Raw genomic sequence first — 16,246 nt, 5'->3', positions numbered from 1 at the left:
CCTCTAATTTTTCTAGGTCCCTCTGTATCTGATCCCTACCCTCCAGCGTATCTACCTCTCCTCCCAGTTTAGTGTCATCTGCAAACTTGCTGAGGGTGCAATCCACACCATCCTCCAGATCATTTATGAAGATATTGAACAAAACCGGCCCCAGGACTGACCTTGGGGCACTCCCCTTGATACTGGCTGCCAACTAGACATGGAGCCATTGATCACGACCTGTTGAGCCCAACAATCTAGCCAGCTTTCTATCCACCTTATAGTCCATTCATCCAGCCCATACTTCTTTAACTTGCTGGCAAGAATACTGGGGGAGACTGTGTCAAAAGCTTTGCTAAAGTCAAGGAATAACACATCCACTGCTTTCCCCTCATCCACAGAGCCAATTATCTCATCATAGAAGGCAATTAGTTAAGTCAGGCATGACTTGCCCTTGGTGAATCCATACTGACTGTTCCTGATCATTTTCCTCTCCTCTAAATGCTTCAGAATTGATTCCTTGAGGACCTGCTCCATGATTTTTCCAGGGACTGAGGTGAGGCTGACTGGCCTGTAGTTCCCAGGATCCTCCTCCTTCACTTTTTTAAATATGGGCACTACATTAGCCTTTTTCCAGTTGTCCGGGACTTCCCCCAATCGCCATGAGTTTTCAAAGATAATTGCCAATGGCTATGCAATCACATCTGCCAACTCCTTTAGCACTCTCAGATGCTGCGCATTCGGCCCCGTGGACTTGTGCTCGTCCAGTTTTTCTAAATGGTCCCGAACCACTTCTTTCTCCATAGAGGGCTGGTCACCTTCTCCCCATGCTGTACTGCTCAGTGCAGTAGTCTCGGAGCTGACCTTGTTCGTGAAGACAGACAAAAAAAGCATTGAGTACATTAGCTTTTTCCACATCCTCTGCCACTAGGTTGCCTCCCTCTCTCAGCAAGGGCCCACACTTTCCTTGACTTTCTTCTTGTTGCTAACATACCTGAAGAAACCCTTCTTGTTATTCTTAACATCTCTTGCTAGCTGCAACTCCAAGTGTGATTTGGCCCTCCTGATTTCACTCCTGCATGCCCGAGCAATATTTTTATACACTTCCCTGGTCATTTGTCCAATCTTCTACTTCTTGTAAGCTTCTTTTTTGTGTTTAAGATCAGCAAGGATTTCACTGTTAAGCCAAGCTGGTCGCCTGCCATATTTACTATTCTTTCTACACATCAGGAAGGTTTGTCCCTGTAACCTCAATAAGGATTCTTTAAAATAGAGCCTGCTCTCCTGGACTCCTTTCCCCCTTATGTTATTCTCCCAGGGGATCCTGCCCATCAGTTCCCTGAGGGAGTCAAAGTCTGCTTTCCTGAAGTCCAGGGTCTGTATTCTGCTGCTCTCCTTTCTTCCCTGTGTCAGGATCCTGAACTTGACCATCTCATGGTCACTGCCTCCCAGGTTCCCATCCACTTTTGCTTCCCCTACTAATTCTTCCCTGTTTGTGAGCATCAGGTGAAGAAGAGCTCTGCCCCTAGTTGGTTCCTCCAGCACTTGCACCAGGAAATTGTCCCCTACACTTTCCAAAAACTTCCTGGATTGTCTGTGCACCGCTGTATTGCTCTCCCAGCAGATATCAGGGTGATTGAAGTCTCCCATGAGAACCAGGGCCTGCAATCTAGTAACTTCCGTTAGTTGCTGGAAGAAAGCCTCGTCCACCTCATCCCCCTGATCCAGTGGTCTATAGCAGACTCCCAGCACAACATCACCCTTGTTGCTCACACTTCTAAAATTAATCCAGAGACTCTCAGGTTTTTCTGCAGTTTCATACCGGAGCTCTGAGCAGTCATACTGCTCCCTTACATACAATGCAACTCCCCCACCTTTTCTGCCCTGCCTGTCCTTCCTGAACAGTTTATACCCATCCATGACAGTACTCCAGTCATGTGAGTTATCCCACCAAGTCTCTGTTATTCCAATCACATCATAATTCCTTGACTGTGCCAGGACTTCTAGTTCTCCCTGCTTGTTTCCCAGACTTCTTGCATTTGAGTATAGGCACTTGAGATAACTCGCTGATCGTCCCGCTTTCTCAGTATAAGGCAGGAGCCCTCCCCTCTCATGCTCTTCTGCTCGTGCTTCCTCCCAGTATCCCACTTCCCCACTTACCTCAGGGCGTTGGTCTCCTTCCCCTGGTGAACCTAGTTTAAAGCCTGTCCATGTGAATACGTGTCAGCAGAATGCCAGGATCTATGTGCGCCTGGCAGAACACATGTAGGAGAAGGGTCATTCCTAAGACATGGCTCAATGTTGCACCAATGAAATCTCCAGCCAAGCCTGCTGACAGCAATTCTGGGCCCCAGGGCAGCACAGCCAATGGGCTCCCATGCACGCACAAGTTGCGCCCGCAAGGACACGATCCACCTGAGATTTGGGCGGTGCTGGTGCCCAGCAAGCTGCTGGCTGTGCTGCTGGGCATGCTCTTCCAGCACAGCCAGAGCTTCCACATGCCTGCCCAGCAGGGTTGGCAACAGTCTAATTGTGCAAACCCATAGACCCTTGCCCCGCCCCTTCTCCAAGGCCCCACCTCCTGCTCACTCCATCGCTCGCTCTCCCCCACCAGGGACAGGGGGTTGTAGTGTGGGAGGAGGTGGAGGTTCTGGGAGGGAGTTTGGGTGCGGGCTCTAGGTGGGGGCAGGGGTTTGGGGTGCAGGAGGGGGCCAGGGGGTCAGCATTTACCTTGGGCGGCTCCCGAAAGCAACCAGCACATCTCCTCTGGCAGCAGCTCCTAGGCATGGGGCCCAGGGGGTCTCTGTGCATTGCTGCCCATAGGCATTGCCCCCGCAGCTCCCATTGACTGCAGTTCCCGGCCAATGAGAGCTGGGAAGTCAGACCTTGGGGCGGGGCAGCGTGCAGAGACACCCCCCCCGGAGGCCGCAGGGACATGCCGAGAGCAGTGCGGAACGAGGGCGGACAGGAAGCCTGCCTTAGCCCTGCTGGCGGTGGCAAGGGGCTCCTGTGCCCCTGGGCATTTGTGTCCCTTGCTCCACCGCCATCGGCGGGCCTGTCTCCAGCAGTGCTACAAGAACACAAAGGACAAGAATTCAGGATACTGGGACCCCCTTTCACTCTCTGAGATGGCAGGCCCTGTCCATTCCACTCCTCCCACCTAGACAAGAAGAACAGTTTCCACCTACACCTTTTTGTGAGCCCACCAGCGTAGCCATGTGTGCACTCATCACTTTGGGTATGTTCTGCCACATGTCCATAGGTTTGAAATTTGTCCTTATTGTGTTAAATGGATACTTTTTTTTTATCATGTACAACTCAGCTGAAAAATTTCTCTGAGGTACAGCTCCCCTCATAAAATCAATTAATAAAATCTTCATAGAGTCACTGAATTCTTTTCCTTAGTTAAAGCACATTCATTTTCTACTACACTCTGCCATCAAAGTAGGAGCACAACATATCCCTGACCCCATGTCTCTGACCACTTGGGTCACCTTGTAATCTTATGAACAGCCAGACAAATCCCTCCACCTCCACTTCCCAGTCATCTGCTCTCACAGATGTTGTGAGGAACACACCAAGCAGTTATCACAAAAGAAATGCATTGCTCAGCAGTCTCTAGCTTTGTCAGTAGGTTTCTCCTCCTTCCCTTCAGTCTTCCAAATTACAACTCCACTACAGTTCTGCAGCTACTCGGGGTATAGCTATATAGCACCTTTCTCAAATCCAAGTGTACAGGAAAATGGTTCATTAATAGGGATGCAGAGGGTAAGCTAAATATATTGGATGACAGGTAATTTTCAAAGTAAAATTACTAAATAATTATCAAAATTCATAATTGGGAGAAAATTAATGTGATCATAAATTACTTGCTTCTCATATGTTGAGTTCAGGAAAATCAGACCAACAAATGGAATTATTTATTATGATTATTAATCAGACTGCGCTCAGAAAGTAATCACATAAAAATTTACCAAGGATTCTTTTTTCTATACACTAAGGGATGTCCCAAAATAAACAATTAAAATTGACTTTAAATAAAGAAACACTGATTTAAGTAAGCAAAAATAAGAGAAGGAACCAACAAGCAATTGAATGAACAAAGATTATGTGAATGAGACTCACCAGATTAAAAAAAAAAAGTAAATAAATTGGCTGATAAAATGTAGTAACTGTTAAAACAGCCTCTTAACTAAACTTGAAATTCTGAAACAGAAAGGAAATTAAAACAAATTTGGTTTATTATATAGAATGGACTAGTGTTACAAAACTGACTATAAAACTGAAACATCTATGGGCATTTAATTCAATGATATTCACTTAATTAAAATTCACTAGTAGCTAAGCATTATTAACAGAATTCAACAAGTAGACAGAAATATCAGAAAACCAAATATTAACTCAATGACATAACTAGATTAAAACTAATTAATTGGATATTAAATCTTTTAAACTAAAAACATATTTGGACAAAACTAGATAAATTGGATAGGACATCAAATTGAATATAGTGTAAATTTAACAAAACCTAGCAAAACAATGACTTTTTACTTCTGTATTAAGAAAGTAACTTTGTGAAGCTAAGCATCATTCTGAAGGCAAATTCAAATGTATAGAATTATTATAGCTCAAAATTCAGCACTGTTTAGATACATTTCTAGCTAGAAATGGCTGCAATGAAACATACAAAAGCTGGGGGTACAAGAATCACAGGACTGGAAGGGACCTCGAGAGGTCATCTAGTCCAGTTCCTTGCAACAGTGCAGAACAGAGGGGATTAGCTCAGATTTTATGGAATTAGTAGGCAATTTTATAAGTATGAAAGACCAGAAAGCAATTTGAGTAACCAAAGTTTTTAAATTAAAGCTAATCAAGCAGGTTTAGGGATTAGCATAAAAGTATTCCAAAGTTTAGAACACACACAAATAAAGATTGTAGTGAGATTTTGATGTTAGAAGACAGCTTTCCTCACTCACACATACAGAGTAATGAAACAAGGGTGAGAGATCAAAGGACTTGCAAGTAGTTGTCACTCACACTTGTAAAAACAGAACAATCAGGGGGTTAAGTGTAAAATACAGGACAGAGTAGAACAGTGAACAACAAAATTACAAGTTCTCAGTAGCAGTTACAGTTAGGAACTGAGCTGAAAGAGAACAAAAAGTAATCAAACAATGCATTTCCATAAAAATATGATAACACAATAAGAACAGCTGAACTTTAGTTATGTTCATCAAACCAAAAAGATTTGAAGGGTAGCTCTATTAAGCAGTAAACTACGTGAAGTGACATTACCATCACAGACTCAAGGTGTGAATAACAACTCTGGCAGCTGCAGTGGAAAGCATGAGGTTTAATCAGCACCAGCTCAGTTTTAATCTATGCCTACACTACGGACCTTACAGCGGCACAGCTGTACCACAGTAGCTACGCCGCTGTAAAGTCTCCTGTATAGACAGTCAATGCCGGTGGGAGAGAGCTTTCCCACCAACATAATTAAACCACCCCCAATGAGTGGCGGTAGCTACGTCGGCGGGAGAGCGTCTCCACCGACATAGTGCTGTCCACACCGGTGCTTCTGTCAGTGAGACTTATGTCGGTCAAGGGTGTGGTTTTTTCCACACCCCTGACCCACACAATTTTTGCTGACAAAAGTGCTAGTGTAGACAAAGCCTCAGTTACAATGTTGTCATTTTCAAATTCTATTAGCCCAGTTATGCTCTTCAGAGTATTGCCCCCCAATCTTAAACTGCTTTAAGGCTCGATTTTTTAAATCAATATTGCTAGTGAAATTCTTTTCTTTTGCACCATTTGAAATTAGGAAATATTTTATAGTTGGAAGGAAGTTGTTAGGTTTATATGAGTTTGGCATTTTCCAATTAAGAGTGCCTAAGAGCCCAAGAGTCTGGTTTTATGGAATAGAACTCAACTCCAATGGGTTCAGTGTTCTAGGAAAACAATAATTATTCTCTCCAAGGCCAAATTCTGACTTCCTTTGAAGCACAGAAATTCCCTATAGAATTTTAGCAATAAGAATTGAAATCTTTCTGCACTTTTAAGTAGGTGGACTTTCTCACCCTTCGTTACATTGTTCAGTGTGCAGTCTTCTTCATGGTGGAAGTTAGGATAACATCAATGTAAGGAGTCATTAGAGCAAAGGAACTGGAGACAAGGTTACCACCTGACAGGTAGGTGATCTCACCACAAGACTATTGGATTAGTCTCACTTTCTCTCTCTGGCCCAATGACTAAGTATTTATATACAGTGGAACTGTTTTACTGGGATAGACTGAGAGTCCCACAGCCAGACTTGCTCTATGGCTAGGGTACTCCTCCGAGAGTTGGCAGATCCATGTTCAAATTCTTTTACCTCATCAGGTGGAGGGGGGACTTGAACTAAGGGTCTTCCACATCTGTGCTAAAGGTTACAAAGAAGGTTGTCTTTCTCCTCCTCAATCCCCTGTTGTTTTGTGCTGAGTTACATTGCCTCTGAACATGCCCAATCATGAATTGCAAGACCAGAGAGGCACCTATCTCTGTGAGAGGGATGGGGCTTAGACCACACCACTTTCATTGGCATGTCCCATTGGCTAGCTTTGGTGGCTCCCCACCTGCTGGCCTTTGTGAATCACAATCTAAAATGCCTATCTCACCCCATTCATTTTCTATGGAGCCTAGCCTGCTAACTCAGGTTTTGTGGATCCCAGTGTGGTATCTGTGATTTTCTTAAAGTTGCCTAAAAGTTAGGTATTGCAATCCTCAAGTGTCACAGCACCTCAGTCCCTTGGAGCATCGAGGTCTAAAACATTATCAAGTATAAATTAGAAGTCACATTCTATAAGATGGAGCTGGTTCTAGGTCAGGGGGAGTCAATAGGTCAACCACGGGCCAAATCCGGGCCGCCAGACACTTTTGAATGGGCCCCAAACTCTTTTTATTTACTTATGATTATTGTCATTTTTTATTATTATTATTTGCTCTGAAGCCTGAACCTTGACTATACCTTGACCAAGAAATTTGGACAATCTTGACAAAAATAATTGACTACCCCTGTGAGAACATCAAAAGTAAAACTGGGAGATGAAGGAGGACATTCACAGTTTCTTGAGAAGTCATAATCAAATGCAGTTACAATGTGCAAATCTTATCTCAGTCTCTTGCTCTGCATGGTTCTGTCCGAGGAAGATGATTTCATTTTCTGCTTTAATAAACATTTCATGTCCTAGTTACATAGCCACTCCAGCCTGGCCTGACTCTAAGATTCATGGGAATCAGAAAAGGTCCTTCACTTGGCCCAGTTCTAACCAGGACATTCCTAGGGTGTGTGTCCTATGTGGATTCTCTTATGTGTACTGAGGTTTGAGCTGTGCCGGAAGTCTTTCCCACAGTCAGTGCACTTATAGGGTTTCTCACCACTGTGGAGTCTCTTATGTGACAGCAGGTGTGAGCTGCTTCTAAAGCTTTTCCCACACTCATTGCATGTGTAAGGTCTCTCACCTGTGTGGGATCTCAGGTGATTAGAAAGGGCTGAGTTGTTATAGAAACTTTTCCCACAGTGAAGACACTTGTAGGGTCTCTCTCCACTGTGGATTCTTTGATGTTCAGAAAGGGCTGAGCTTGCACGGAAGCTTTTTCCACATTCGGAGCACTTAAAGGGTTTCTCCCCTGTGTGGATCCTCTGGTGAGTAGTAAGGGTTGACCTGCGAGTGAAGCTTTTCCCACATTCAGGGCAGTTATATGGTTTCTCTCCTGTGTGGGTTGTATGATGTGATCGAAGGTGTGAGAGGCAACTAAAGGTTTTCCCACACTCATTGCATTTGTAGGGTCTCTCCCCTGTGTGGGTTCTCTGGTGATCATTGAGTTCTACACTGTAACTGAAGCTTTTCCCACAGTCTGGGCAGCTATAGGGTTTCTCTCCTGTGTGAATTCTCTGATGCTTAATAAGGGATGAACTTTGACTGAAGCTTTTCCCACACTCATTGCATTGGTATGGTCTCTCTCCTGTATGGGTTCTCTGATGTGATAGAAGGTTTGAGCTCTGAATGAAGCTTTTCCCGCAAGTAGGGCATTCATAGGGTTTCTCCCCTGTGTGAGTTCTCTGATGTGATAGAAGATTTGAGCTCACACGGAAGCTTTTCCCACACTCACTGCATTCATAAGGTTTCTCTCCTGTGTGGATTCTTTGATGCTGAATAAGGGTTGAGCTCCGACTGAAGCCTTTCCCACAGTCAGGGCAGTTATAGGTCTTCTTTCGTTCGTGGACTGTACGGTGTGTAATTAGGGCCGAGCTCTGTTTGAATCTTTTCCCACAGTCCAGGCATGTGTAGGGTCTCTCTCCTGTATGGGTTCTCTGGTGTCTAGTAAGTTGTGATCTGCACCGGAAACTTTTCCTACAGTCACCGCATGTGTAGGGTGTCTTACCAATGGGGATTCTCTGTTGAACAGTGTCTTTGTTTTTCTTGACCCATATTTTCTGGTCAGAGGATTTACACGATCTCTGCCCTGTCTGGTTTTCTTGCATGCAAAAGTCAGTGCAGGCCAGAGGGGCAGCATCTCCATGCTCAGAAATCTGGGAAGCCTCCCCTTCAGATCTTCCTGATGTCCTATGTGGTTCCAATTGTTCATGATGTTCCTGATTCTCCTCCTTGTTCTCATTCACAATCTTATCACCTGCTGAGACAAAGAGAATCCAGACACGAGTCATTCCCTGTGCCAGGGGGAAAGGGACCCTCAGAAAGGGGAACAGCAAAGGGCAGAACAAACCAAAATAACTGCTGAGGAGATTGAAATATCAGCAGCTGAACCCTACCCACCTCCAAAACCTGCCCCAGAGGAGAGAGAAAGGAGGGGACCTATCCTTCAAATATAGATGAAGGCAGGGGCTGAAGGGTCAGACAGCCTTGATGAAAATGCCTAAGGCACATCTGCCATGAGGATTCAATAATTGGTTTCTGTAACTGATTCCTCACCTGTGTAGGCATCTCTCAGAATCCCCCATTCCTGGAGACTGGGGACCCACAGTTTCTCCTCTTGTTCCAGCCAGGAGGTCACACTGGGTTTGGAAACTGAAAATCCTGCATCGGTGGGGCAAGGAAATAAGTGCTGATCTTGTTCATTAAGGTGAGTGCTGTTACTACTTCCAGATCTAGGAGCTGAATAAACAACCCAGAAAGGGTCCTTCCTCTTCCCACCCCCACACTACAGGAATTGGGCTATAAATCAGTCAGACCCCTTGACACGCTGGTTTAGACCAAGGGTTCATCCACTCTGCCTAGGGAATTGCCATAACATATTTCCCTAGGGAGATGAGCAGAATTGTTTTGCTTTCTAGACATATGGGGTACAATCAAGTCTCCATCACTGCCAAATATACCACCCTCTCCCAACACACACAAGTCGCTCCCAAACACAAGCCAGACATGGAAGAAACCTTGTGAAATTATTGGGCTGGGGACTGCGTCTCATTATGTCTAAGGCTATGATTTTGTCACGGAGGTCGTGGAAGTCACAGAATCTGTGACTTCCAGAGACCTCCATGACTTCAGCCCATGGTGGCTCGGAACTGCGGAGTCCCCCCACTGCCCGTGGTGGCTCAGATCCAGGTGGCCACTGAGGATGGGGGGAGATACAAGCCACCATGGGCAGCGGGGGAACCCCACAGTTCACGGCCACCGTGGGCGGTGGGGGCCCCCCGCAGCTCCGAGCCAGGAGTGGTGGGGGAACTCTGGAGCTCCAAGCTGTCAGGAATGGTGGGTCCCCCAGAGCTGCCCAGTCACCATGGGCAGTGGGGAACTCCAGAGCCCCAGCAGCGATGGGTGCTGGAGCCTTCTCCCTCCCCATTGTGTCACAGATATTTTTAGTAAAATCAAGGACAGGTCTCCGGCTTCCATGAATTCTTCTTTATTGCCCGTAACTTTTACTAAAAATATCCATGACAAAATCTGAAACTTTTATCATTTTTTTTGCTCTCCTCTGGACTCCCTTTAATTTGTCCACTTCTTTCTTAAAATGTGGCACCCAGGACTGGAAACAGTCCTCCAGCTGAAACTTCCCCTATGCTGAGTTGATCAGGACAGTTACCTCCTGGGTCTTACATATGACACTCCTGTTGATACACCTCAGGATATTAGCCTTTTTCACAACTACATCACATTTTTGATTCATATTCAATTTGTGATCCACTATAACTCAAGACTTCCTTCTCAGCAGTAGTACTGTATCACAGTTCCCTAGTTCGCTTATGAGAAAGGTCATATAGAACTGTTTCAAAAGCTTTACTAAAATTAAGATAAATCATGTCTAGTGCTTCCTCCAAGCCACGCGGCCAGTAACCCTGTCAAAGAAGGATATTAGGTTAGTGGGCATGATTTGTTCTTGACAAATACATGGTAGCTATTATTTATTATCTCATTATCCTCTAGGTGCTTACAAATTGACTGTTTAATAATTTGGTTCAGAATCTTTCCAGGTACCAAAGTTAGGTTGACTCATCTGTAATTCCCAAGGTCCTCTTTATTCCCCTTTTAAAGATAGGTACCATGTTTGCCCTGCTCCAGTCCTCTAGGACATCACTCTCCTCAATAAGTTCTGAAAGAAAATTGATCCTGCTTTCAAGATTGCTTCATCTAGTTGGTTAAGTACCTGGGGTTGAATTTTGTCAGGCCCTGACAACTTGAATAAATCTAACAGAATATTTTTTAACCTGTTCTTTTCCTATTCTGGCTTGTGTGCCTTCCTTCTTAATAGTAGATGTGGTTAACATTTGGTCACAATTAACTTTTTTAGTTAAGACTGAAGCAAAATATGTTGCCCTTTATTAGCTCTCCTTCCCCGCCAAGTAGAGACACTTTCCCTCATCTTTCTCTAGTTCCTAATGTATTTAAGGAACCTCTTATTGCCTTTTACATTCTTTGCTATGTGCAACACATTTGGTGCCCTAGCCTTTCCAGTCGTGTCCCTGCATGCTCCTACTACCCTCTCCATCCTTCTCAACCTCTCCAGGTACCCACTTTGGTGGGATTCCTTTTCAATTTTCACGTTATTGAAAAAAATCTCCTGATGCAGCCATATTGGCCTCTTGACTATTTTTCCTACCTTTCTTCACATCAGGATAGTTTGCTGCTGTGCCTTGAATATTGTCTCTTTGAGAAAGTGTCAGCTCTCTTTCAGTCCTTTTTTGCTTAGATTTTCTTCCCATGGAACCATACCTACTAATTCTCTAAATCTAAGTCCATTGTCCTTGTTCTGCTGATCTCAAGTCATATTTTCCCTAGATGCAAGAGAGGTTCCATCCCAACAAATTCAACTACCACATCCCCATAATCTCCCAGGTGCCCAGTCAAGCAAATCTTTTAAATTTAGCACTTAAGTTCCAATGACTTTCATGAAATTAAGCACCTGCGTAGGTGTTTTGTGACTAGTGATGGTTTGCTGAATTGGGCCTTGAGACCAGCCACAAGACTGACTGGCTTTCCAACTAATGTACAGATCTGCAAACATATGTTTTTAGATGTACAGGCTAGACAGAAATATTATGAACATCTAGTCTGACTTCCTGTGTCAAACACAGGCCAGAGAACCTCACCCAAAGATTGCTCCATCAATCCCATATCTTGTGATTGAGCTAGACTATATTTATTAGAAATAGACATCCGAATGATGAAGACTCCACCACACCCTTGGGTAATATACTCCATTGACTATGACTGGCCTGAATTTACCCATCTTCAGCTTCTACTCATTGAATCACATTCTGACTTTGGCTGCTAGATTAAGGAGCCTTACTGGTATCAGAAATTTTCTCTTCATGAAGGCACCTATGTCTTCAAAACACCTCTTAACCTTCTTCTGGATGAACTTAATAAACTGAGTTCCATAAGTCTCTCAAGCCTTGTCTACACGATGGCTTAAGTTGATGTAAGTTCATTGCTCAGGGGTGTGAAAAACCCAGCCCGCTGAGCAATGTAACTTACAATCAACCTAATGCAGTGTCGATGCTCTCCTGCTGACATAACTTCCGCCTCTCATTGAGGAGAAGTAATTATGTCAATGGGAGAGCATCAATCGCAGAGGTGCTGATTTAGCACAGTAGTGAAGCAAAGCTCTTACTTAAAGGCAGATTTTCCAGACCTCAGCTCATTCTTGTGGGACCAGAGAGGTTAAAACTGAATTTCAAAGTGGCCAGACAACCCAGTTAGCAGGGGCTGGATGTCTAACTCCCTTGGGTATCTTTGAAGTCATAGCCTCCGTGACTTACAAGAGCTTCAAGTGTGTAGTAGTGCATGAAACTGAACCTAGGTCTTCTGATTCCAAGTGCAGCGCCTGAAACACAAGACCCCTCCTCACTTTTTCCAACTCTAGTGATGTTCCACAAATAGTACTCCCAGATTTTAAATTACTTCATAAGCCCTCACTCAGTGCAGAGCCCAGTGACTCTCACTGAGAGAAATCATAATTTCACAGAAATCAAACCCAGCCAGGGACAGACACCAGGAGCAGCTGCCTCCTTGCAAGAATTCAGCACACTGGCACAAGAAAGAAGCATTAGCAGAAACTGGCCACAGCCCCATGACACTGGTCCATGCCCGTCCTGACTAGTAGAAGAGTGAAGAACACCTTGGTACCTCCTGCTAAAACAACTGGCTGAGGCAGAACGTAGGCAAGATGCAGATAAAGCTCATTTGAAAATCTGGCCACTTAGGCAAAGCTGAGACACTTGTCCAGCTCTGAGGTCACAAAGTGCTCAGAGCCCCAAGAGGACGGAAGTAACCTCGGGAAGAGTGAAGAGAGAGTTTGTCTCACTTGAAAACCTTGGTTATGGAAGGGTAGCACCACTGTTATATCCCTGACTCTGCTGTCATGTGTGAGGGCATGTGGAGGGGACAGTCTCTCACACACAGGAGCTGGGGAGTATACAGACTGACCCACTGAAGCATGGGCAGGGTGTGGGGAGAGAATCATTGAAGAACCCTGCACAGAAGACAACCCAGCTACTTTTCAGCCCTCCCGCCCCCAGATTCTAATACCAGAGAGGACAGGAATCCTTACCTAGCGATGTCACAGTCTCATAATTCTCCTGCATCACATCCCTGTAGAGGGCTCTCTGACCTGGGTCCAGCAGAGCCCATTCCTCTTTGGAGAAATACACAGCCACCTCCTCGAAGGTCACCTGCTCCGCTGCAGCCATTTCCCTTCCCTGTCTCTCCATGGACTGATGACCTGGAGCAAAATGTGGATGTCAGGGCACGAAGTGTGACTGGGGAAGTTTCAGAAAGGATTTAGTCCATTTCAAACCCTGATTTCCCCCAGACTTTCTCTACCATTCTAGGGAAATCCTAAATTAGCGGCCTACATTTGGATTTAGGTGTCTAAATTATGCTCCTGTATTTAAAGATCCCATCCTTCATCACTTTATTTATAGCACAGACCCATCTCCTCCTATCAGAACTAAACCCACAGAGATATTTTTAAATCCTCTCAGTCACAGAGATTAAGTGAAATCCAGGAGACCACTCAGAAGTTTGATATTAAACATGTGAGTGTTTGTGGAATGAGATCCTAAAATTTATAGAGTTTAAGGACTGACAGGACCACTGGATCATCTAGTCTGACTTTCTGTATGTCAGAGACCATTAACTTTTACCCAGTTAACCCTGCATCTCCCCAAAGGCCTATGTTTGGCCAAAACATATTTTCTAGAAGTTATTCAGTGTTGATTTGAAGACATCAAGAAACAGAGAATCTACCACTTCTTTGGTAATTTGTTCCAGAGATTAATCGCTTCCACTATTAAAATTTATGCCTAATTTCTAATCAGATTTATCTGGCTTCAGTGTCCAGATACCAGCTTTCCTAGGCCTTTATCCACTAGAGTAAAGAGCCCTTTATTACCACTATTTTCTGTCCCTGAAGGTACTCATACAATGTAATCAAGTCACCTCCCAGTCTTCCAATATATTTATTTTTCATGATAAACTAAACATATCGAGCTCTTGATGTTTCTCAATGTAAGGATTTTTCTCTTACTCATGAATCACATTTGTGGCTGTTGCCTACATTCTCTAAAAGGTCTCCAGCAAAAGAGATTTGCCAGACTAGAGAGAGAACTGTGTCTGACATAGGAATTCCCTTCTTTGTCAATGTAAAATGTCTAGTTGAAATTCTTAAAGCGCTAGAACTGGGTAAAAAGAAACCATCCTTTTTGTAATGGTAAAATTGTAACTTGCTTTTGTTCCCCTTCCCTTTTCATTAACAGGCTAATTGGCTTCTCATCAAACTTTCCAAAATAAATTCACAGAGGACAGAAACTGTAAAGATAAACATAGCAATTGCCAGACTACATGAGAGGCCAGATGCATCTAGTAACTGTGAGGATGTTATAAGCAACTGAAGAGGCTCCTTTAGTCTGTAACTGTGCAGCCAACACTAACTGTCAGTGTCACTCTGTGCTCCAGCTGTAATGATTAAAGGATCCGCTTTGAGAGATTCCCCGACACTGTCCCCAGGGCAGCGCATCCCGCCAGCAGCGCGGAGACTAGGCAGAAGCAGGAACCGGCTTTTCCTCTCCCTGCGCCTCAGCTTGTCCAGGAAAATCTCCCGTTGCCCCTGCCAGTCTCTGCCCCATCTCCCTCCTGCCCCCCTCTCCCCTCCCCTCCCCTCGGGCTGGGAGACTCGGTCCCTGGCCCGGGGCGGTCGCTCTCCCGGCGCTGGCTCGGCTCCTGCAGGCGCTCAGGGGGGCAGAGCCTGGGGGGGGGGGGTCAGGGAGGGCAGCAGCTCCGGGACTCGCAGCCCCCCCCGGGGGCAGAGCTGGGGCGAGGAGGGGCCGTTGGTGCAGAGTCACTTTCCTGCCCGGCCCCAGCCCTTCCCCCGGGTCCCCCCCCCTCACCTGCAGCCTCCGGCTCAGGGGCTGGTGTCGGCAGAGCCCGGGGCTGCTCCCAGCCCCCGGAGCAAGTCCCCCCGGCCGGGCCCCGAGGGGCGCTAGGGAAGGGCTCTCCCCGCACGGACCCCGCTGGGCAGCAGCAGCGACAGCAGCTCCGCCCGGGCTCCCGGCTCACAATGGAGGAGGCGAGGGAGGTTGCAGCAGCTGCAGCATCTGACCCAGGAAGTTCAACCCTCATCTGCTGAGCAGCAGTAACAGCTGCTGCCTTCCCCTCACTCTGCCCTTGCTACCGGCAGACTCTGCTTCCTGCAAAACAGACATAAAGGCGGGAGAAAGGGGCAAATTGGAGGGGTGGGATGTGGCCACTGTGTAGCGAGGGCAGAGGAAGGAGAGGGTCAGATATATGAAACCAAAGGCAGGGTGCTAGGGCTGGGGTTGGGGCTCAGGAAGCGGGAGACGCTCTCAGCAGCACCTTGTGTCTCCATATGGTTTGATGTTTAATGCGCAGTGCAGCCCCCTGCCCAGATAAGGCAGCTCGTCTCTGTCTGAGATGACGTACAAAGTTGCCCAAAGGAGACTGGATTGAGGATTCAGTCAATATTTTTTACACACCCCCATACCCATTGTGTTTTGTGACTGTGTATGTTTAAACTAATTCTGTCAACTGACATAGACGTAAGATTCAGATCCATGCAACCTTCACAAATTTGACATATCTGCTTTTGCTATTGCCTGAGCTGGACAGACCCCTTTTCCTACACTAACTGATTTGTCATGGTTTTCAATTATTTGTTTTTATAAGTTATTTTATGCCTTTTATTGTTCTTAGCACTTCATCATTTCAATTGATTAACACTGTCCAGATGAGGGTCATTTTTCTACCTTGTTTTTTATAATAAATCATCATAAACAATGTTGGTTTCAGAGTAGCAGCCGTGTTAGTCTGTAGCCACAAAAAGAAAAGTAGTACTTGTGGCACCTTTGAGACAAACAAATTTATTTGAGCATAAGCTTTCCTGAGCTACAGCTCACTTCATCAAATGATGAAATCCACCTGGAAAGAAAATGTCAACTCTAATTATTATTAAATGTTGATAATTCAATAATTTCAATAATTCCAAAGTAATGATTCATGCACCAACAAATTAAGAATTTTTAAAAATAAATGCATTTTCAATTCTTTCATAGAATATCAGGATTGGAAAGGACCTCAGGAGGTCATCTAGTCCAACGCCCTGCTCAAAGCAGGACCAATACACGTCTAAATCATCCCAGTCAGGGCTTTGTCAAGCCTGACCTTAAAAACCTCTAAGGAAGGAGATTCCACCACCTCGCTAGGTAACCCATTCCAGTGCTTCACCACCCTCCTAGTGAAAAAGTTTTTCCTAA

General features: G+C 45.2%; 1 protein-coding gene across 4 annotated transcripts; it reads right to left on the bottom strand.

Moving 5' to 3' along the window:
• Positions 1–3,870: 3,870 nt before the first annotated feature.
• Positions 3,871–15,110, bottom strand: LOC119842753 (zinc finger protein OZF-like). Of its 4 annotated transcripts, none has more exons than XM_038371266.2 (4): positions 14,864–15,110; positions 13,027–13,197; positions 8,949–9,053; positions 3,871–8,652 (listed from the first exon to the last, which is right to left on the bottom strand). In XM_038371266.2, the coding sequence occupies exons 1-4, from the start codon at positions 15,093–15,095 to the stop codon at positions 7,295–7,297; spliced, it is 1,866 nt and encodes a 621-aa protein (XP_038227194.2). In that variant the 5' UTR covers positions 15,096–15,110; the 3' UTR covers positions 3,871–7,294. The 4 variants fall into 4 exon arrangements, with proteins under 4 accessions (XP_038227194.2, XP_038227195.2, XP_038227197.2 ...); XM_038371267.2 differs by having other exon boundaries at positions 3,871–8,649; XM_038371269.2 differs by lacking the exon at positions 8,949–9,053 and having other exon boundaries at positions 3,871–8,649.
• Positions 15,111–16,246: the final 1,136 nt, after the last annotated feature.

This window comes from Dermochelys coriacea, chromosome 14, assembly GCF_009764565.3.
Source record: "Dermochelys coriacea isolate rDerCor1 chromosome 14, rDerCor1.pri.v4, whole genome shotgun sequence".
NCBI lineage: Eukaryota > Metazoa > Chordata > Testudines > Dermochelyidae > Dermochelys > Dermochelys coriacea.
The sequence above is the reverse complement of the archived record's forward strand: the minus strand, read 5'-3'. Positions and strand labels throughout refer to the sequence as shown.